At 42.5% G+C, this 17,907-nt stretch overlaps 1 protein-coding gene across 12 annotated transcripts in view; it reads left to right on the top strand.

The window, feature by feature from the left end:
* The window catches only part of LOC118719493 (nebulin related anchoring protein), a 63,552-nt gene that overhangs the window by 13,259 nt on the left and 32,386 nt on the right, over positions 1-17,907 (top strand). For 8 of the 12 annotated variants that reach the window (XM_045582113.1, XM_045582111.1, XM_045582114.1 and 5 more), the window contains exons 12-23: positions 375-479; positions 2,253-2,360; positions 3,369-3,473; positions 6,384-6,482; positions 7,688-7,792; positions 8,914-9,021; positions 9,265-9,366; positions 11,681-11,878; positions 12,645-12,749; positions 14,651-14,749; positions 15,864-15,968; positions 17,037-17,144. In XM_045582113.1, coding sequence (XP_045438069.1) covers positions 375-479; positions 2,253-2,360; positions 3,369-3,473; positions 6,384-6,482; positions 7,688-7,792; positions 8,914-9,021; positions 9,265-9,366; positions 11,681-11,878; positions 12,645-12,749; positions 14,651-14,749; positions 15,864-15,968; positions 17,037-17,144 — 1,347 coding nt within the window. The remainder of the gene's footprint in view (positions 1-374; positions 480-2,252; positions 2,361-3,368; positions 3,474-6,383; positions 6,483-7,687; positions 7,793-8,913; positions 9,022-9,264; positions 9,367-11,680; positions 11,879-12,644; positions 12,750-14,650; positions 14,750-15,863; positions 15,969-17,036; positions 17,145-17,907) is intronic. The other 4 variants (XM_045582117.1, XM_045582119.1, XM_036439090.2 and 1 more) reach the window with 2 other exon arrangements.

Genomic DNA, 17,907 nt, shown 5'->3' with positions numbered 1-17,907 from the left:
AACCAGTGCCCATATCAAGAAACAGAACATAACCAAAGTCCAGACACCCCTCTCTCTGTCTGTCCTCCCAGACACACATCCCCAGTAGTAACCACTGTCTTGATTCCTAAAACCACTTCTGCCATTTTTAAATGGTATGAAATCTCATAGTATTTATTCTTGAAAGAGATTGTATGTTTTTAATGTTTAGAACCAAATTAATTATCACTTATTTATTCCTTGAAAGGAAAAATCTGTATTATTGACTTAAGAGTATGCTGGGCCTGGTATTTTTAAACCTTGTATTGAATGTTTTCTAAAAATATCCTGGTGACATATTCAAGAGTGACTTCGGGTTTGGTTCTATTATGCAAGTGGATTTTTTGGTTTCTAAGGTGGAGTATAAGAAGGAACACGAAAGTAGTAAAGGTCACAGTATCAACTACTGTGAAACACCTCAATTCAGGAATGTGAGCAAGATCTCAAAATTCACCAGTGATGTGAGTTTTTCTTGCCTAAGCATTTTGGGGTCTCCTAAGAGACAGTCTATGTGAATGTACTTAAGTGTCTTGGGAAAGCATGGCCTTTTAAGCACAGATACCTAACAGGTTTGATTGAGATTGCTGGGACTGGTCCATGTAGTGTTAAATTCTTTTACGCCTCCCGAAGCATACTTGACCCTGAGTGCTCAGGGCAGTGCCTGCCTGTCCTCTTGCATCCTTTGTGTATGGCGGTATCTGGTATCTAGAGGCGAATGCTGGTGAGCAGAGCATGCAACATCCTCTCCCAATGAAAATTTGTGCTTCTTAACACCAGTCACGAGATAACGTGTGTCTGCATTTATATTCATTTAAGTCATTTTAAAACTCTGAAAGCTTAAAATGACTTAGATTAATGTAAATCCAGACACCAGTTATCTCCTGACCGGTCAGATAGATATTATCAATATTTCCCCAGGTGACAGATAAGCAGCTGTCTGCTGGAGTGGCATTTGCAAATTTGGAGATTCTCAGAGAAGGTCTGGGGATGTATCTTGGGGAACATAATCTACACTAGATTATGTGAATTGACTTCTGTTTAGTATGCCTCCTAGCAGAATTTAGAGTCACTCAGGACTTTGTAAGGCTCAACGAGGAATTTATTTTTCATAAATTAGTGGTGAAGAGCACCAGCTTTAAAGCTGACATACCTGGTTTCACAATTAGCCACGTGGCCAACTTTGGGCAAATTGATTAAGCTCTCAGCCACGTTGCCCATTGTAAAATGGGGATGATGACAATTCCTGTCCTGAGAGTGAGATCAACTGAGATAAGTAGATATATACTTATTATATCTGTCTTGATATACAGTAACATTATTCTTCTAAATACTCTCAGTGCCTAATAACTCAATGGCCTCCCAGGGCAGGTTGTGTTAATGTAGCTTCATTAGATGCTACCCAGATTTTCCTATTTATGGCTTCTTTTTTTAATTTAATATATTTTATTGAGTTTTTACAGAGAGGAAGAGAGAGAGATAGAGAGTTAGAAACATCGATGAGAGAGAAACATCAACATCGATCAGCTGCCTTTTGCACACCCCCTACTGGGGATGTGCCCACAACCAAGGAACATGCCCTCGACTGGAATCGAACTCAGGACCTTTCAGTCTGCAGGCTGATGTTCTATCCGCTGAGCCAAACCGGTTTCAGCTACTTATGGCTTCTTATCATCCCATTTTGGTTCTCATTATTTGGTAAGCTGCATTTACAATATTATTATTTCACATGGTTGTAATAGTGACCAATCTGTGATGAAAAGTTTGTAGAATTTGACAGAGCTCAAGTTTCATCCTTCATCTATTTAGAACTGGAGGTAGTAGCCTGCAGTGATTTGTACTAGCCCCCAGCACGGGACATCGCACACAATCAGGGCTTGCCCATTGGAGAGCTCCATGCTCTCACAGTAGGTTTGCACATTGAAAAAGGTCTGGTATAAATACAATTGAAAATATTTTTTAAAAGTCAGGTATGTTTTGTGCTGTCTGTGCCCATCAGATTTTATGTTTTTTTGCCTGCTGTGTGCTTGCCCCATTCCAACTTCTTGTCCTTGCTTGAAACTTCAGTTGTTTAATTTTTTTAAAGGTGTGTCTTACTTGTTATTCAGTGAAACATTGACTACTTAAATTGCTTGTCTTTAATCTTTTATATTTTCAATTTTGTCCATTAAGAGGAGTTAATTTTGAACATGTTGGGAAGAGATTGCTTTTGTTGAAAGTTTTGTGATCCCCTACAGAATAAATATAAAGAAAAGTACCAGAACCATATGAGAGGCCACTATGAAGGAGTGGGTATGGACAGACGGACTCTCCATGCGATGAAAGTTGGAAGTCTGGCCAGCAATGTGAGTCCTTGTGTGAGGGGCCCAGCGATCCTGGGGGTCAGTTGGAGTGGAAGGAGGTGGGGCATGAAGAATTAAGCCAATTCTTTTCAGCTTCTCTTTTGAAAAATTAGTGTTCTGTTGGGTAAAGGCCAACCCATAAGTCTCTAAACATGAACCGTTACAGCTAAGGCTAGGTAAAAATCCTTTGACATTTTTCAATAGCTTCAATTTACTAGGACTTATCTCAGCTTCCTCTGGTTTGAAGAGTAGTCAGATCCATTGTAATTGATCCAGTGTGAGAAAAACTTTCAATTTCTGAGCGATAAAGAGAAATAGATGAGCATAATTTTTATTTGAAATTCCTGCTATGAAATTTGTTGGTCGGTTGGATGCTTGGTTGATTGGTTCATTCATTTATTCCATCATGGTGTTCACTGAAGACCTTCTGTTCATTGAAGGCACTGGTCTTCAAAGTAGATCAGGTCCCTGTTTTCACCATAGCCTGAAGTCTATTAATTCGTCTTTGGCTTTGTCAATTCAGTTCATAGGTTTGCAAATGCCAAGTTATAAATCTTATCAATTTCACTATTAAAACATAGAAATGTCAAATATCCTCTGCTTGAGAATGTCAAATTTGATCTTTAGGGGAAAAAAATGAAAGCACTCTTAAGACTCTTGACTTTTCATTTATTTTCTGGAAGAAGCTCTTCTATTGTATATTCATGAGCAAATACTTCTTATTAACAAAAATTACAAGGGGTTCCATATTTAATAAGATAAAATAAACGTGCTACAGATGGAAGTTAATGAATTTTGGCTTAATTAAGAGGAAGAATTCAAATTAATTGAAGGCAAAAGTGTGAACATAATTTAATTTTCCTTGGAGGTGATAAAACTTAATTAATTTTGTTTCTGGTTACTCCCCCCTCCACCCCATTACCTTTTAAAATACTTCCTATAACATTCAAACAAGGTAAAAACAAAATAGAGGCTAATTTATCTTTTCTTGCTCTTTTCTTCATGTTTCAGATTGCCTACAAAGAGGATTATAAACACGATATGGTTGACTACAACTACCCAGCCACTCTCACTCCTTCTTATCAAACAGTCATGAAACAGGTTCCCTTGAAAGATGTAAGTCCTCTTCCAATAGCCCTTCCTGTTCTTGTTGCTTTTCTCCTGTGGAGTGATTCTTAGGCAGCAAGATAAACAGAAACAAGATACATAGGAAATGAAAAAAGGAAATGAGAAAGGGGCCCTCTTTTTCAGTAGGAAGTCCATTTATGCATGTTTGGAGACTTTTAGTTCTCATTTTATCTTATTGAGTTGAGAGAGGAGAGAGAAAGAGGGAGGAAGAGAGAAACATCAATTTTTGCACTGGTCAAACCCACAACCTTGGCATATCAAGATCATGAACTAACCAACTAAGCTACCCAACCAGGGCTAAGAAAACTCTTAGGTTTTCAATATAAGGTGAGAACAACTCTCATTTTGTCTTGAAAATAGCCTGAGGTTCAATTTCTCCTGTTAGAATTTGGTGGACTGTGTCCCCTGCTGGACACATTAAGTAATTGTTCCTTAGCAATGATGACCCTTTTTATTTATTTATTTATTTATTTATTTATTATTATTATTATTATTTTAATATATTTTATTGATTTTTAACAGAGAGGAAGGGAGAGAGATAGAGAGCTAGAAACGTCGATGAGAGAGAAACATCAGCCAGCTGCCTCTTGCACACCCCCTACTGGGGATGTGCCCGCAACCAATGTACATGCCCTTGACCAGAATCGAGCCTGGGACCTTTCAGTCCGCAGACCGACGCTCTACCACTGAGCCAAACCGGCTTCGGCTATTTATTTATTTTTAAGTTTAGGAGTGTGGTATGTTAAAGGACTAGAGGAAATAAAATAAAGTGTCTATAAGTTGTGAGAAAGTGGTAATGGTAACTCAGTTTTTTTTTTCTTAGTAGCACTTGGGAAATACGTGCGGAATAATATATAACTCATATTACATCAGTAATTTTTATTTCTTTATAGTTTGGCTAGCCCCAAATAAAATATGCATAATTCATTAAATTTATTATTTTCTAATTATAAGAATTTTACTACATGTTTATTACAGAAAATTTAGAAAATACAGAAAAGTACAAAAAAAAAAAAAAGACAAAAGTCATGCCCTATCTTAAAAAGTACTTAAGATGGTTTAGAATTGAATTGGTATCACAGTTACTTGTCAGCAAAGGTTATTATAAATCAGTCAATCACTTAACAAATAATTCAACATATATTTAGTAAATGGTCAGTGCTGCTTTTTTGCACATTCCTTTGGGATCAGTAGCTGACTTGGGTTTTGCGATTGGTAGATAGGTCTGTATGTCACTGTGTCTTTTGCTCAGAGGAGGAGCAGTGTTAGCTGTGGTAGGTATCTCTAGTGTCTGACACAGTTGGCAGGACAACAGAGGATAATCATTGGCAAATAATAGTTTAATGAATGAAAGAGGCTTTCAGCCAATATATAGAGATGTTGTATTTGGCCACAGAGTATTTAAAAAAAATTGAACCAATATATAGAAATTTATGTAAGATATATATATATATATATATAATATTATATATTATATAAATTATATACATTAATATAATATATAATATGTAATATGTAATGTGTAATATGTAATATATAATTTATGTAAGAGATATATATAATATAATATAATATAATGTAATATAATTTAATATAATATAAACTGTGGCCCTAGTTCCTGCATGGCAGTGCTTGGCTGGGACAGTGCGGCAGCTGCTCTCTGTCATCACATTCCTCTTACTTTCTTGGCTCCCTGTGATTTTGAGTTTCCCCCCTAATGCAGGGGCTTTGGTGTTCAGGAAGTTTGGGGGATCCATTACAAGCACATTTGTGGCCTCCCTTTTTGTTTGGTAGTTGTTAAAGGTGCTCGGACAGCTATGAAATTAAACAGGTACAGCCCTTGGTTAGAGAGGGTTCCTGGCAGATGGGGTTTATAAACACTAAGAGCATGACAATGAGACGGTGCTCAGCCAAGAGCCCCTTCAGAGAGAAAACTGAAGCAATGGCCAAGCATCTGTGACTATTAACGTGGTTAACCACACGTGGCTAAGGTGTGGTTAATCATGGAGACTGTCAGTTATGTCCTGCAGAGGAAAGCAGTTGTGCTCTGTCACATACTTAATACAATGCAGAGTTATCAGAAAGGAATATGCCATTTTATAAATATAGTTCTTGTGACCTTTTATCATGCATAATTCTGAATTCTATTAGACACCTCATTATGAGATGATATTTTTTTCCCTCTGAATTAATGCATTAAGAAGCCACTTTACTCTAATCTCATTAATAGTTGACATTGAAATGAGTTTATATTTCTTAGTTTTCCCTACATACCCCATGTCACAAACTCAGAATGTGCAAAAATGTTTCTTCTGAACCTAGGCCTAAAGAAGCTGTGTGTGGGGTGCTGGACGGGATCCTGGGCTTTAGGCAATAAAACAGAGGCATACCCTAGCCGGTTTGGCTCAGAGGATAGAGCATCGGCCTGCAGACTGAAGGTCCCAGGTTCGATTCTGGCCAAGGGCATGTACTTTGGTTACAAGCTCAATCCATGGCCTTGGTTGGAGTGTGTTGGGGAGGCAATCAATTGATGTCTCTCTCACATGGATGTTTTTCTCTCTCTCTCTCTCTGTCTCTCCCCCTCCTTTCTACTCTCTATAAAAATCAATGGAAAAGTATCCTCAGATGAGGATTAACAAACAAAAATACAGCAGAGGTATGATGACTGTGAGTGGGGTGGGTGATCAGATCCAGAGCCCCGCTGACTAAAGGGCCAACATGGAGTCTGAGTCTGGAAAGGCTCAGGTGGGCTCGGAATGTTTGTTGTCTCCGGTTGGAATCTTTGGTTCTCTTTCTAGTCATTTGAGAATCGCAGCTCTGTTGGGCTTAGGCAGACGGGGCTAAGCAGCTCTTAGAGAGGAGCTCGAGTGACATCTTCCTGTGCCTTGTTGTACCCAGGTCAACTACAGGCAAAGCATCGACAAGTTGAAGTACAGCTCTGTGACCAACACCCCTCAGATTGTCCAAGCCAAAATCAACGCTCAGCAGCTGAGTCATGTAAGTGACCCGACATGCCCAGCCGGAGGTGGGGGACTTGTGATTGCTGGGTGGCCTCCGGATTTCGGGCTCCCAAGGATGTGACTTTCATGAATGGTGATATTTGTCTTATGACAGCTATGAAATGACCCTCTCTTGACAAATTTCAAATACATTCAGAAGCAAAAAGAATAGTGTAAAGAATCCCCATGGCCCATCACCCAGCTTCACCATCAACTCATGGCCTGTCTCGCTTTATCATTATGCCCATCCACTCCCTTCCCCTCCCATGTTATTTTAAAAAAATCCCAGGTATCATATTTACTCTTTAAGTATTTCAATATGAATCTCTAAAAGATGAAAAAATTTTAAAACATATGCGTTTTTTTATATATCACACCTCAAATTAATAATTCTTAATATCACTAGTGTTAATTAGTATTCAACATTCCAGTTGTCTCCTAAGGTTATACTTTTTTTTATAGTTTGTTTGAATTAGAGTCAAATAAGGTCCACATCTTGTGATTGGTTGATATGTCTTTAAGACTTTTTATCTTTAAGTTTTTTTTTTAATCTCTCCTCTTTTCTCGCAAGTTGTCTGTTGAAGAGACTGGATTGTTTATCCTGTACGATTTCCCACAGTCTGAGTTTTGCCATCTGCATCCCAGTGTGAATTTCACATGTTCCTCCAGCCTTCACTTGTCCTATGAAATAGTGGTTGGGTCTATAGATTCGATCAGGTTCAGGTTTAATTTGGGGACAAGACTGCGCCTCAGAGGATGCTGTATTCTTCCACTGGGAATCACATAAGGTCTGGGTGGCTGTTTCTTGGAGATTTAAGATTGCTTTTCTTCAATGTGGGCAGGCATTTGGTAATTACTCTTTGAGTATCCACCATGCATGTTGCAAGATGTTCTGCACGGCAGTGAGATAATAAAATAAGCTCCATCCCCTCACAAGTTCTTCAAAGGAGAGCTGCTGAGATGGCCACAGGGAAGGCCTTTGCAAGCTCATGACTTTGAGTGCCTCTGAGTTGTTTTACTTTTCACTGGGCATCTTCAGCCTGTTCATTAAAAACGTTCACAAAATTATAGGCTTCCTTGTCAGGTGCCTTTTCCAGAAACCCCTTCTCAGCTATGAGTCTAAAGGGAAAGTGGAAAAGGGAGAGTTCTCTCCAGAATTCTTCTGCCCATCCAGACATCTTGGGTTTATTTGAAACCCAATAGGTGAATTACCGTGCTGACTACGAGAAAAACAAGTTGAATTACTCACTGCCCCAGGATGTACCTCAACTGGTGAAGGCCAAAACCAACGCTGAGCTCTTCAGCGAGGTAAGCAGGCAGCATGGGGAGAGTGTGGTGAAGGTTACGTGCACAGATGAGCATGATGATACCAGACCCAATGAGCCGGGACTGTTCTGCTCATGAGATGGATTCGTCGACAGCACCGACCATATTATAATTTTGAATCTTGCTGTCTCATGGTCCGTGGTAGTTCATTGGGGGTAAATTTATGTTAACAATTTTATTCTCACAATATGAGCATGTGTACAGTATGCACAACATCATCATTATCATCATCTGTGTGACTTCAAGCTGGAGTTTTGCTGTGTGGAGAAACTTTAAGTTAAAGATCGATGTTAATCACCAGATTCTTCCTGGAGTCCCAAATGGGCTGTGATTAGGCTTCTCGTTCTAGAGAGGATTTGTGGGAGAAAAGAAGAAAAGAGAAAGTAACTAATATTTGTTGATGTGTATTCTGTGCTGGGCACTGGGAGAAGCAATGGCGTTATTAAATTGTCATAGCCCCAGGATGTATTTATTATAGGGACAAAGTGGCATGGGCTTTCGTATCAGATAGACCCAGGTTACATGCTAGCATTGTCACTTTTAACCCATGTCCCTACATGAGGTTTTAATGTCTCTGAGCCTCACAAGCCCAATGCAAAAGCTTAGAGCTGATGAGTAGAAGACACACAGGAAAGGGCCAGAAAACAATAGGCACTGTTACCGTGGCAACACCAATATCAACACCTTATATCTATCTATGTTGCACTTTACCAGCTTAAGATCTGTTTTCATATACTACATCCAATTTATTCTTCCATCAATCCCGAGACACAGAACACGATATTCTTTTTGCAAATGATAAACTGAGGCATAAAAAGGTAATTCACTCAGGGTCACATGATCAGGAAACACCAGCCCTAATATGAGCACATGGGTCTTCTCTTTGTCCTGTCCATTACCGTTGCCCTGCAAGGCTCAGCAGCTAAAGAATCAGTAAACTATTGTAATAATTGTTATGGTGCTTTTGATAATAACACCAAGATTCTTGTCTGTAGACAGATGAAGACGCCAACTTCACTGTTTGTTTGTGTGTGTTTTTTTCTTCAGCTTTTGGCAGGAATATGTAGAGGGACTCTTAATTCACCTGTGTCTTTGTTTGTCAGATTAAGTACAAAGAAGGCTGGGAAAAGTCCAAGGGGAAAGGATTTGAAATGAAGCTGGATGCCATATCTCTGCTGGCCGCCAAAGCCTCTGGAGAGCTTGCTAGCAATGTAGGTTTTTCTCTCATTAACTCGGAAATGCATAAGAAATGGTTTCCATAAAATGTCAGTGGTCCTGCAGAAAAAAAATAATGACTGTTAACGTGGCAAACATCACAATCCTTTAATCTTCTGGGTGCGAAAGACGGTGAGGTGTTTTTGCAGAATTATTCCCCTTGCACTTGTTAAAACCAGAACCCCTGATCTGGCAAAGTTTCTCTCTCCCTCACGGTAGACTTTCTTCTTTCTCTCAAGATTAAATACAAAGAAGAATACGAAAAAAGCAAAGGCAAAGCCATGGGAGCTACGGACTCTAGGCTTCTGCACTCCCTGCAGGTTGCCAAGATGAGCAGCGAGGTAAATTCCTTTCTACCCTCCATCCTTAATTTAGAGTTGTGTTACTTTAAAGTTTTTCCCGGGCCTCCTTCACTTGGGACTTTTTGTTGTCTCCCACCTATGACTTCTTTCCGGCTTGTGTGAGAAGTTTGTGCCATTTCTTTTTTCTTAAATGTATTTTTGTTGATTTCAGAGAGGGGAGAGCAAGAGGGAGATGGAAACATCAAGGATGAGAGAGAATCACTGATCAGCTGCCTCCTGAACGCCTCCTACTGGGGATAGAGCCTGCAAGCTCAGTATAGACCCTGAGTGGGAATTGAAAAAGTGACCTCTTGGTGCATGGATTGATGTTCAACCACTGAGCCACACCGGCCAGGCTGTTCCATTTCTTTTGTTTGTCAAAGCATTCTTTTAAAATAGATGGGTAGTGTGTTTACTGTGAGTGACCAGGATCTCCTAGTGAAGGTACAAAGGTGTTCAGCCTCATTTACTGATTCTGCAAATGTTTACTAAACAACTACTATGGGCAAGATCCTGGGCTATAAGAATGAGCACGCCTAACAGGTTCCTCCCTGACAGAGCTTAATTCTACTGAGAGGGTTAGACAGTAAGCATCCTGATTATTGTGATGATGTCTTGGATGAATCCTGTGGTTACAAATACACATAATATTCAAAATATTTAGCAAACAACTGGGCATGTAGGCTCCAACCAATCAAAACGATGCTTCTTTGTAAACAACTGTAGTTAATGGCTGGAGATGAACTGTGGTAAAATTGTCATTTGTTGAAACCCTGTGGGGAGGTAAATTCTGCCAGAAGGAGCAGATGTAGCTTCTAATCAAGTCTTTCCTGCCAATACTGAACAGTTAGAAAGGACACTTAAGTATCGGGTTTCTGCTTTACGATTGCCTGCTCCAAGCTGTGAGGCCAGCTGACAGTGCTCTGATGGCTCCAACAGGTCTAATTACCTGGTAAATCATTAAGGGGCCATGGCTTGAATAGAGTAAGAAGGTTGGTGTCTGAGTCACCATTTTGGATGTGCCTATATAACAAGCCCTTTAAAGTGCATAGTTGTGAAACATATAGAGAGACATTGAGAATTTGGCTTTGGGTTTAGATAGAGAACAAAATGATATTTCATATTTGCATTTGGAACATCTAGGGCTGAAAAGATTGTCTTGCCTGAGGTCATATAGTAGCCAGTGATAGTGGTGAAAGGGTAGAGAACTAGATCCTAGAACTCTTGCTTACTGGCACTATGTTCTTTTTACCGTAGATCACTACCTTCCCCCACCACTGTGCCATCACCACCAACATCACCATCATCACCGTCACCATTATCACCAACACCATCATCACCATCACCATCATCACCACCATCACCATCACCACCACCATCACCATTATCATCATTAGTACCATCCTCATCATCATCGCCATTCCTATCATCAACACGATCACTATTATCAACATCACCACCATCATCACCATCACTGACATCATTGTCATCAACACTATCATTACCACCATCATCACCATTATCATCATTACCATAATTACCATCATCATTATCATCATCATTCCTATCACCAACATCATCATCACCATTATCGACGTCACCATCATCATTATCATCCTCACTGTCACCATCATTACCATCCTTCCCATTACCAACATCATCATCACCTTTATCAACATCACCATCACCACCATATTATCATCACTAGGACCATCATTACCATCATTGTCACAATTATCATCATCACCATCTTCACCATCGTCAATACCACCATCACCACCATCATCCCCGCTGTCATGGCCAGCCTCATTGCTAACATTTACCAAGTGTTTTCTATATGCCAGCCTCTGCATGAAGCAGGTATCACCTACTATTTTGTTGATTTATCACAATAATTCCTCGAGGAACATGAGCCCTTAGAGAGATGATGTAACTTTCCAGAGATCATCCAGTTGGCAGAGGGCAGGTCAGATTTGAACTCAGGCTACTCTGGCCCTGGAGCCTAAGCTTTGTTATTCTACCTTTTCAGGCTTCTACAGAAACCATGGATAAAGTGTTTGCTTCCTGGGGTAGCCAGATAAAATGACTTAGGCTTGGAAGGAGACATTTCTCCCAGAGACAAAGTAGTGTGGAATCTCAGCTCCCCGGCACTGTCATCTTACAGAGCCAGAAATGGGTCCCACTTTTCTGACAGATGGATGCCATTGCCCAGAGTTCCAACTTCTCACGAAATCCTGGGCTTCCTTCCTGTGTTTCCACATCACGCCTGCAAACACAGGCTTCGAGTAATGGGCCTTGTTTTGTTACATTCAAGGTTGAATACAAGAAAGGCTTTGAAGAGAGCAAGACCCACTTTCACCTGCCCATGGACATGGTAAACATCAGGCACGCTAAGAAGGCCCAAGCTCTGGCCAGTGACCTGGACTACCGGAAAAAGCTGCACGAATACACCGTGCTGCCCGAAGATATGAAGACACAGTGGGCCAAGAAAGCCTACGGGCTCCAGAGCGAGGTGAGCCCCCTCATGGACAGCCTCCCATGCAGCTCTCACAGTGGGATACAGTGACACTTTGAGAGTGAACCTGAGCACATGTCTATTACATAACTAGAAGGACCAGGAAGAACTTCTGGAGATGTACCAGACCTGAGGGGGGTGGGTGGGGAAGTAGAGATAGAGTTTTAGCGGAGACATTGGAGACTAGAGGATGCAGGACAGGGGCCCAGAGCCATGACAAAAGTCAAGATGAGGGAAGAGGAATCAAATGTTGAAAATGGTAAGTAAATCTCAGAAACTGAGCAGATTGAAAGATGAGGTCCTTGATCAAAAAGTCTGAAAAGGCCACTTTTTGGTTAGGTTATGACCTTTCAGTGCTAACATAGAACATGGTTACAAAGTGTCCTTCCTACCTGGGCAGAGTCCTGCCGATTATGAAGGAGTAGGGAGCAGTTCCTCTGGGACAGTGGTCAGCAAACGGCGGCTCGTGAGCCACATGAGGCTCTTGGGCCCCTTGAGTGTTCTAATACTACTTCTTCAAAATAGACTCACCCAGGCCGAAAACCAACTTCTGCACATGGGCCACAAAGTTTCAATCGCAGTGTACGTGCACGCCCGCACATGGTATCTTGTGGAAGAGCCGCCCTCAAGGGGTCAAAGAGCCACAGTTTGCCAACCACTTTTCTAAGAAGATGATGCAGGGGCAAGGATTTTCCTAACTCTCCCCTCAACTTTGCGCAGTCCGCACCCATGCATCTGTTCGAGCTTGGCGTTTCTCTTGTAGCTGCAGTACAAAGCTGACCTGGCATGGATGAAAGGCGTGGGGTGGCTGACGGAGGGCAGTCTCAATCTGGAACAGGCCAAGAAGGCTGGACAGCTGGTCAGCGAGGTAACCTGAGCCGAGGCCCCTGGCTTCTAGCAGTGATCTTGTCCTCTGATTCCCCCCTCTCTATTCCCCCGGATTATTTGGGGTATGACTCATAGGGAGTATTTTTTATTTTTATTTTTTATTTTGCACTCGGGAAAGGTATATGTACGAAGCCCAGCAATTTAAGTAGCAGATGCTTCCACAGAATAGTTCAGAAAGGGTGTCATACACAGTCACTTGGCATGAGGAAGCACCTGTTTGTTGTGTAAAAGTGTGTGATTACTTCTGAATTAGAGTTTGACATTTGGAGGACAGTGTTCTCCTAACGCCCTTGCCTTACATTCACTGCAGACTTTGACCAAGTCCTTCAACCTTCCCACCCTCTTTCACCTTAAATATGAGAAGGTTGGACAGACTACCCTCCGAAGTCCCCGTGGCTCCAAGCCTGCTTCTCTTTGCCCCATGGAAAGCTGGCTTTGGCAGCAGGCACAGGAGGACTTTTAGAGGGCACTTCATTTGGAAATGTGACTGTTTCAGGAGCGCTCTTTGGGATCTTTTAAAAGGGATTCTTGTGTCGAGGCCAGGAAGGCTGAGTCGGCATCTCTCTTGCAAATGGTAATAATAGTGGTAGTCATAGCTGCCAGTTGTGGACTGATAATTATGTGCTCATTGCTGTCATTTATTTACCACTTCGAGTGTGTTACATATATATTGCTCATTTATTGCTCACAGCAGCCATAAGAGAGTGACACTGTTATTATTCTGTTAACAGTCCATTGTTAACAGAGGAAAGTGAGACTTACAGTGGAACTAGCAGAAGTGGCAACCGAATCAAGTGTTTGATCTGGTGCCCCAGCTTCTGACCATTAAGCAATATTTCACCTCCAAAGCACATTTTTGTAATTTATCTTTATTTCCTACTGTACTCATCCTTCTCTCTGACCCAGACACATTTATGGCCAGAATATATAAGTAAAGAAGATAGAGATAATACAATAGAATAACTCTTTAGGGTCCTCTTACTTAGCTTCTTTGACACCAGCTAAAATACGGGGGTGGGGGGGAAGTGGGGGGCAACCAAAGCCCCATTTGACTTGGACAGAAGTGCTGTCAGGGGCCCCAACTAGCCTTAGGAGTGAATTCAGCCTGAGGTATGTGTTTCTACCTCACTTCTTGTGCCTACTCATTGTTAAGCTCCTCCAAGGACATGTAGATACCATCTCCTTCGCCTTTTTAATGTTCCTGCTGTGCCCTGTCCAGGTGATTCCAGGCTCCTCAATAAGAACATTGACCAGTGTGGAGTGTGGGATCACTGTGAATTTCAACCCTGGAAGGGAAATATAACTTCCTTCAATTACTTAGGGAAGGAGTTTTCCATCAGTGCAATGGAGCTAAGAAAGGAAATTGCAAGTGTCTGAAGTATTTGCTCTAGAATTTTATTTTCCTACAGGGAGCAGATTTGGAGTTTTTAATATTTCAATCCCTATTAGGGGTTCAGTTGATACCTATAATCCTCTTGGCAACAGCACTGAGGTGGGGGCAGGGATTTGATCATCTTTGAAGCTGGAAGGAGGTGGAGGTGAGATTCGGAGCTCAGTCTTCATGATTGTGAAATCCAAATTTTCTACATCTCACTCTCCTGGGTCAGATCTAGATTTACAAGATGGACACATCTCAGGGCACATGGTGAAATACAGGATTTATCAGGAGAAAACGCAGGAGTAGCAACTAAATCATTCTCACCAGGGCAGGCAGTCTCAGGTCTGCCTGGCCCTAATTGCAGGACCAGTGGGAACATCCCCCTCAACCTCAGGACATGCTTGGGCCATGCAAAGTGTGTGTGTGTGTGTGTGTGTGTGTGTGTGTGTGTGTGTGTGACTGGACAGCCTCATCCTAATGAGGTCCCTTTTCTTTGGAAACAGAAAAACTACAGGCAGAGGGTGGACGAGCTGAAGTTCACCAGTGTGGCCGACAGCTCCCAGATGGAGCACGCCAAGAAGAGCCAGGAGCTGCAGAGCGGGGTGAGTCCCGGGCTGCCCTTTCTCCACCAGGCCGCTGTGTCATGGGCCTGGGAGCCTCTGGGGACAACAGCAGGTGCTGCCCAGGCACGATCCAGGGACCAACAAAGAATCATCCCTTTAAATAGGCTGGATACAGCTTTCTGCAGGCTTCCAGGCTGTCTGAGAGCTGGACACCAGGTCTCCCCGCCTCATCCACCACACTTCTCCCTGTTTGTTGGGGTTGATGCCACCTGATTTTATTCCTTTCTGCTTTCATTATTGCCAGTTCCTTCTTTCTCCTTCTATCTCTCATCAGAGGCTCTACAGTTCTGGAGGCAGTAGAGATTTATTGTGGGGGACAATGATATTTGCTTGTGGGTTGTGTACATGCCATGCCCACTTGAGCTTACATGTGGGGGGCAGAGCAATGAAACTCCACACGTGTTACTGACACATCAGTGTTCAACACTGGTTGTGCACCTGCACCAAGTAGGTACCCTAAGTTACTACGGTCCTCACTTTCCCTCCTACAGACGCAGGTACACCTGCCAGAAAGGATGCTTTCAACTTAACAAGTCAGCTGAAAACCACTGTTTAGAAACTCGAGTTGTTGGTCGGGAGGAAAAGAGAGGGAGAAAGAGCAAGAGTGATGGAGATGTTCGCTCATGGTGTCGTTCTGGTCGCTGCTCACTTTCCAGGCATCAGCCCTATGACTGCATTAGGATCGATTATAGGGGTTCAGGAGGCAGAGTGTGCTTCTTATTTTTCCTATGTGGAGAGTCTGTGCTCATTTGAGCTCTCTGATGGGTTATTTTTTGAGGCTGCAGACAGCGTAGGTGAGGACGCCTTGGGGAGGTCTATGTTTTCTCAAGGAAAAGGCATGAGAACAAAAACCTTGGAGGGATTTTGGGGTTGCTTCCCCGGCCAAATTCTTCTCTCAGCTCCTCCTTCTGCTGCTCCTCCTGTTAACTCTCCTGTGTTAAGCCTCATTTACTGTATCTTAGCGGCCACTGTGTGGTCTGGGTGGTTTTGTAAGGTCTTCCCAGGCAAGGCACAGAAGACTCAAGCAGACATAAGAATCCATGAGTGATCCCACCCACCTACCTGCTCCTGACCCAGTTCTCTCTCCCAACAGGTAGCCTACAAGGCAGGAAACGAGCAGTCCCTCCACCAGTACAGCATCAGCAAAGACGAACCCCTCTTCTTACAGGCCCGAGCCAATGCTGCCAATCTCAGCGAGGTACAGCATGTGGGCCCGGCTTCCCTATGTGGTATCCCAAACCTGACCAGCCATGTTGGTGTGTCAGCTCGGGTTGCATACATCGGGTCATTGTAAACAGCTCATCTAGCAGCCTTGTTCCTGACCAGTGTTATAGGGGAGGACAGCCTTTCATGGGAGTGAGCCAGTGGTGACTTGAGCCACTGACTATGTGAAGGAGTAGGAGGCAGTGGTTATCCTGGGCTCAGAGTGGAAACAGCATAAGAGCAGTGTCATAGGGGAGGGACTCAGAGCTGAGACGTTTGCTCCAAACTGCCTGGGTTTGGTCCTTGGCTCTGCTAGTTACTAGTATGTGACTTTGGGAAAAATTTTGCTCTCAGTTGTCCAATTGGTAAAATGAGGGTAATACTAATCCCTTCATCATTGCGTTGTCATGAGGCTGCAATGAGCTAATATACAGAAAGCACTCGGAGGACTGTACACAGGGAAGCTTTGCTCTTAGGCGCAAAAGTATACATAATCCCAACTTTCCCATCTGTGTCTTCTAAGGAGGGGCCTTTGCTCTGCCACTCAGCTCCCAGGATTTGGGGTCCTGATTTGATTAATGGTGAGAGGAAAGAATTAGAGGGCATGACCATAGAAGGCAGGGAGCCTTCTTGAAGAAAGAACTTGAAATCTGGAAGTGAAGGCAGGACAGGAATTGGGAGGAGAAAGGAAAAGATGTAGAGGAACTGGAGGCTGGGGGACAGGGAAAGAAGAGAGTGGGACATTGGCTGGATGGGTGGGGTGTTTGAACAGAGCTGGAGAACACCTTTCAGAAATGTTGCTGTGTGTTATGTCATGGTATCCCATCTTTGGCATGTCAAGGCCTCTCGAATTCAATGTCTGCTTCTTTTGATTGAAGCCATGAGTAGCAAGAGGCGTTAAGGCAGGAACAAGGAGGCCTGGTTGTGTTCAGGTTACAGGGTTTCTGAGGTCTCGGATTTGGGGGGAAGGTTTGATCGGTGTTGGCCCCCCAGAGGGGTCATTACAGAGTCTAAGGGAATGGTCTCATGTGAAGATGATCTCTTGTCTCCTGAATCTCCTTAGAAACTGTATAAGAGCAGCTGGGAAAACCAGAAGGCAAAAGGCTTTGAGCTTCGTCTTGACTCCTTGGCCTTCCTGGCAGCTAAAGCCAAGAGGGACCTGGCCAGCGAGGTGAGTCGGTCTCCAACGTATCCATGTCTCCGTGAATCCTGCCATTTACAGCATGTGTATGTACATATTACATACTCTAAAGGTCATGTATGTATTATGTAATCTGTGGATTCCATAGACATAAATATAGAGAGACGTCAGCGGAACTAAACAGTGGCATGGTGATCAGTTGATCTACATTCTGACACCAACTCCTTATGTTGTCAGAGGGTAACGTTTTACAAACCAGCTCTGGTTTGCAGATGCCCTTGGAGGGGCGCAGGCGTATACCAAGCCTGGCTCAGAGAAAGTGTCCAGTGAATGGTGACAGACTCTGATACTGATGTTGCTGTTGACAGAGGTGAGCGAGGAGGAGCTCAGGTCATCTGATGGCCACAGCGATGACAATGTTAAAATAGTGCCACACATAGTATCCTGTAACACCTTTTAAATCATCCCCATACTTATTCTTTCTCCTGATTCTCATTGCTCTTGGCCTAATACCTTTTATTTTTTATTTTTTAGGCCAATATGCTTCCTTTGGTACCCATACTTCTAAATATTTATGTATCCCAGTTGTTTTTTTAATTCAAGCTCCTTCCTCAAAGAGCAATTGCATTTTGGACATTCTGTCTTTTTAATTTTGTGAATACTTTTTATTTGTCACGTTCTCACTATTACAAAAAAAAAAAAAAAGAAAGAAAAAAAAGGATTTTAAAGTGGCTCTCAGGAATGCAAAAGGACACTTAAAAATAAATCCAGGGAGAGGGGTGGCAAATAATAC

This window comes from Pipistrellus kuhlii, unplaced genomic scaffold, assembly GCF_014108245.1.
Source record: "Pipistrellus kuhlii isolate mPipKuh1 unplaced genomic scaffold, mPipKuh1.p scaffold_m20_p_15, whole genome shotgun sequence".
Classification (NCBI taxonomy): domain Eukaryota; kingdom Metazoa; phylum Chordata; class Mammalia; order Chiroptera; family Vespertilionidae; genus Pipistrellus; species Pipistrellus kuhlii.
The sequence above is the reverse complement of the archived record's forward strand: the minus strand, read 5'-3'. Positions and strand labels throughout refer to the sequence as shown.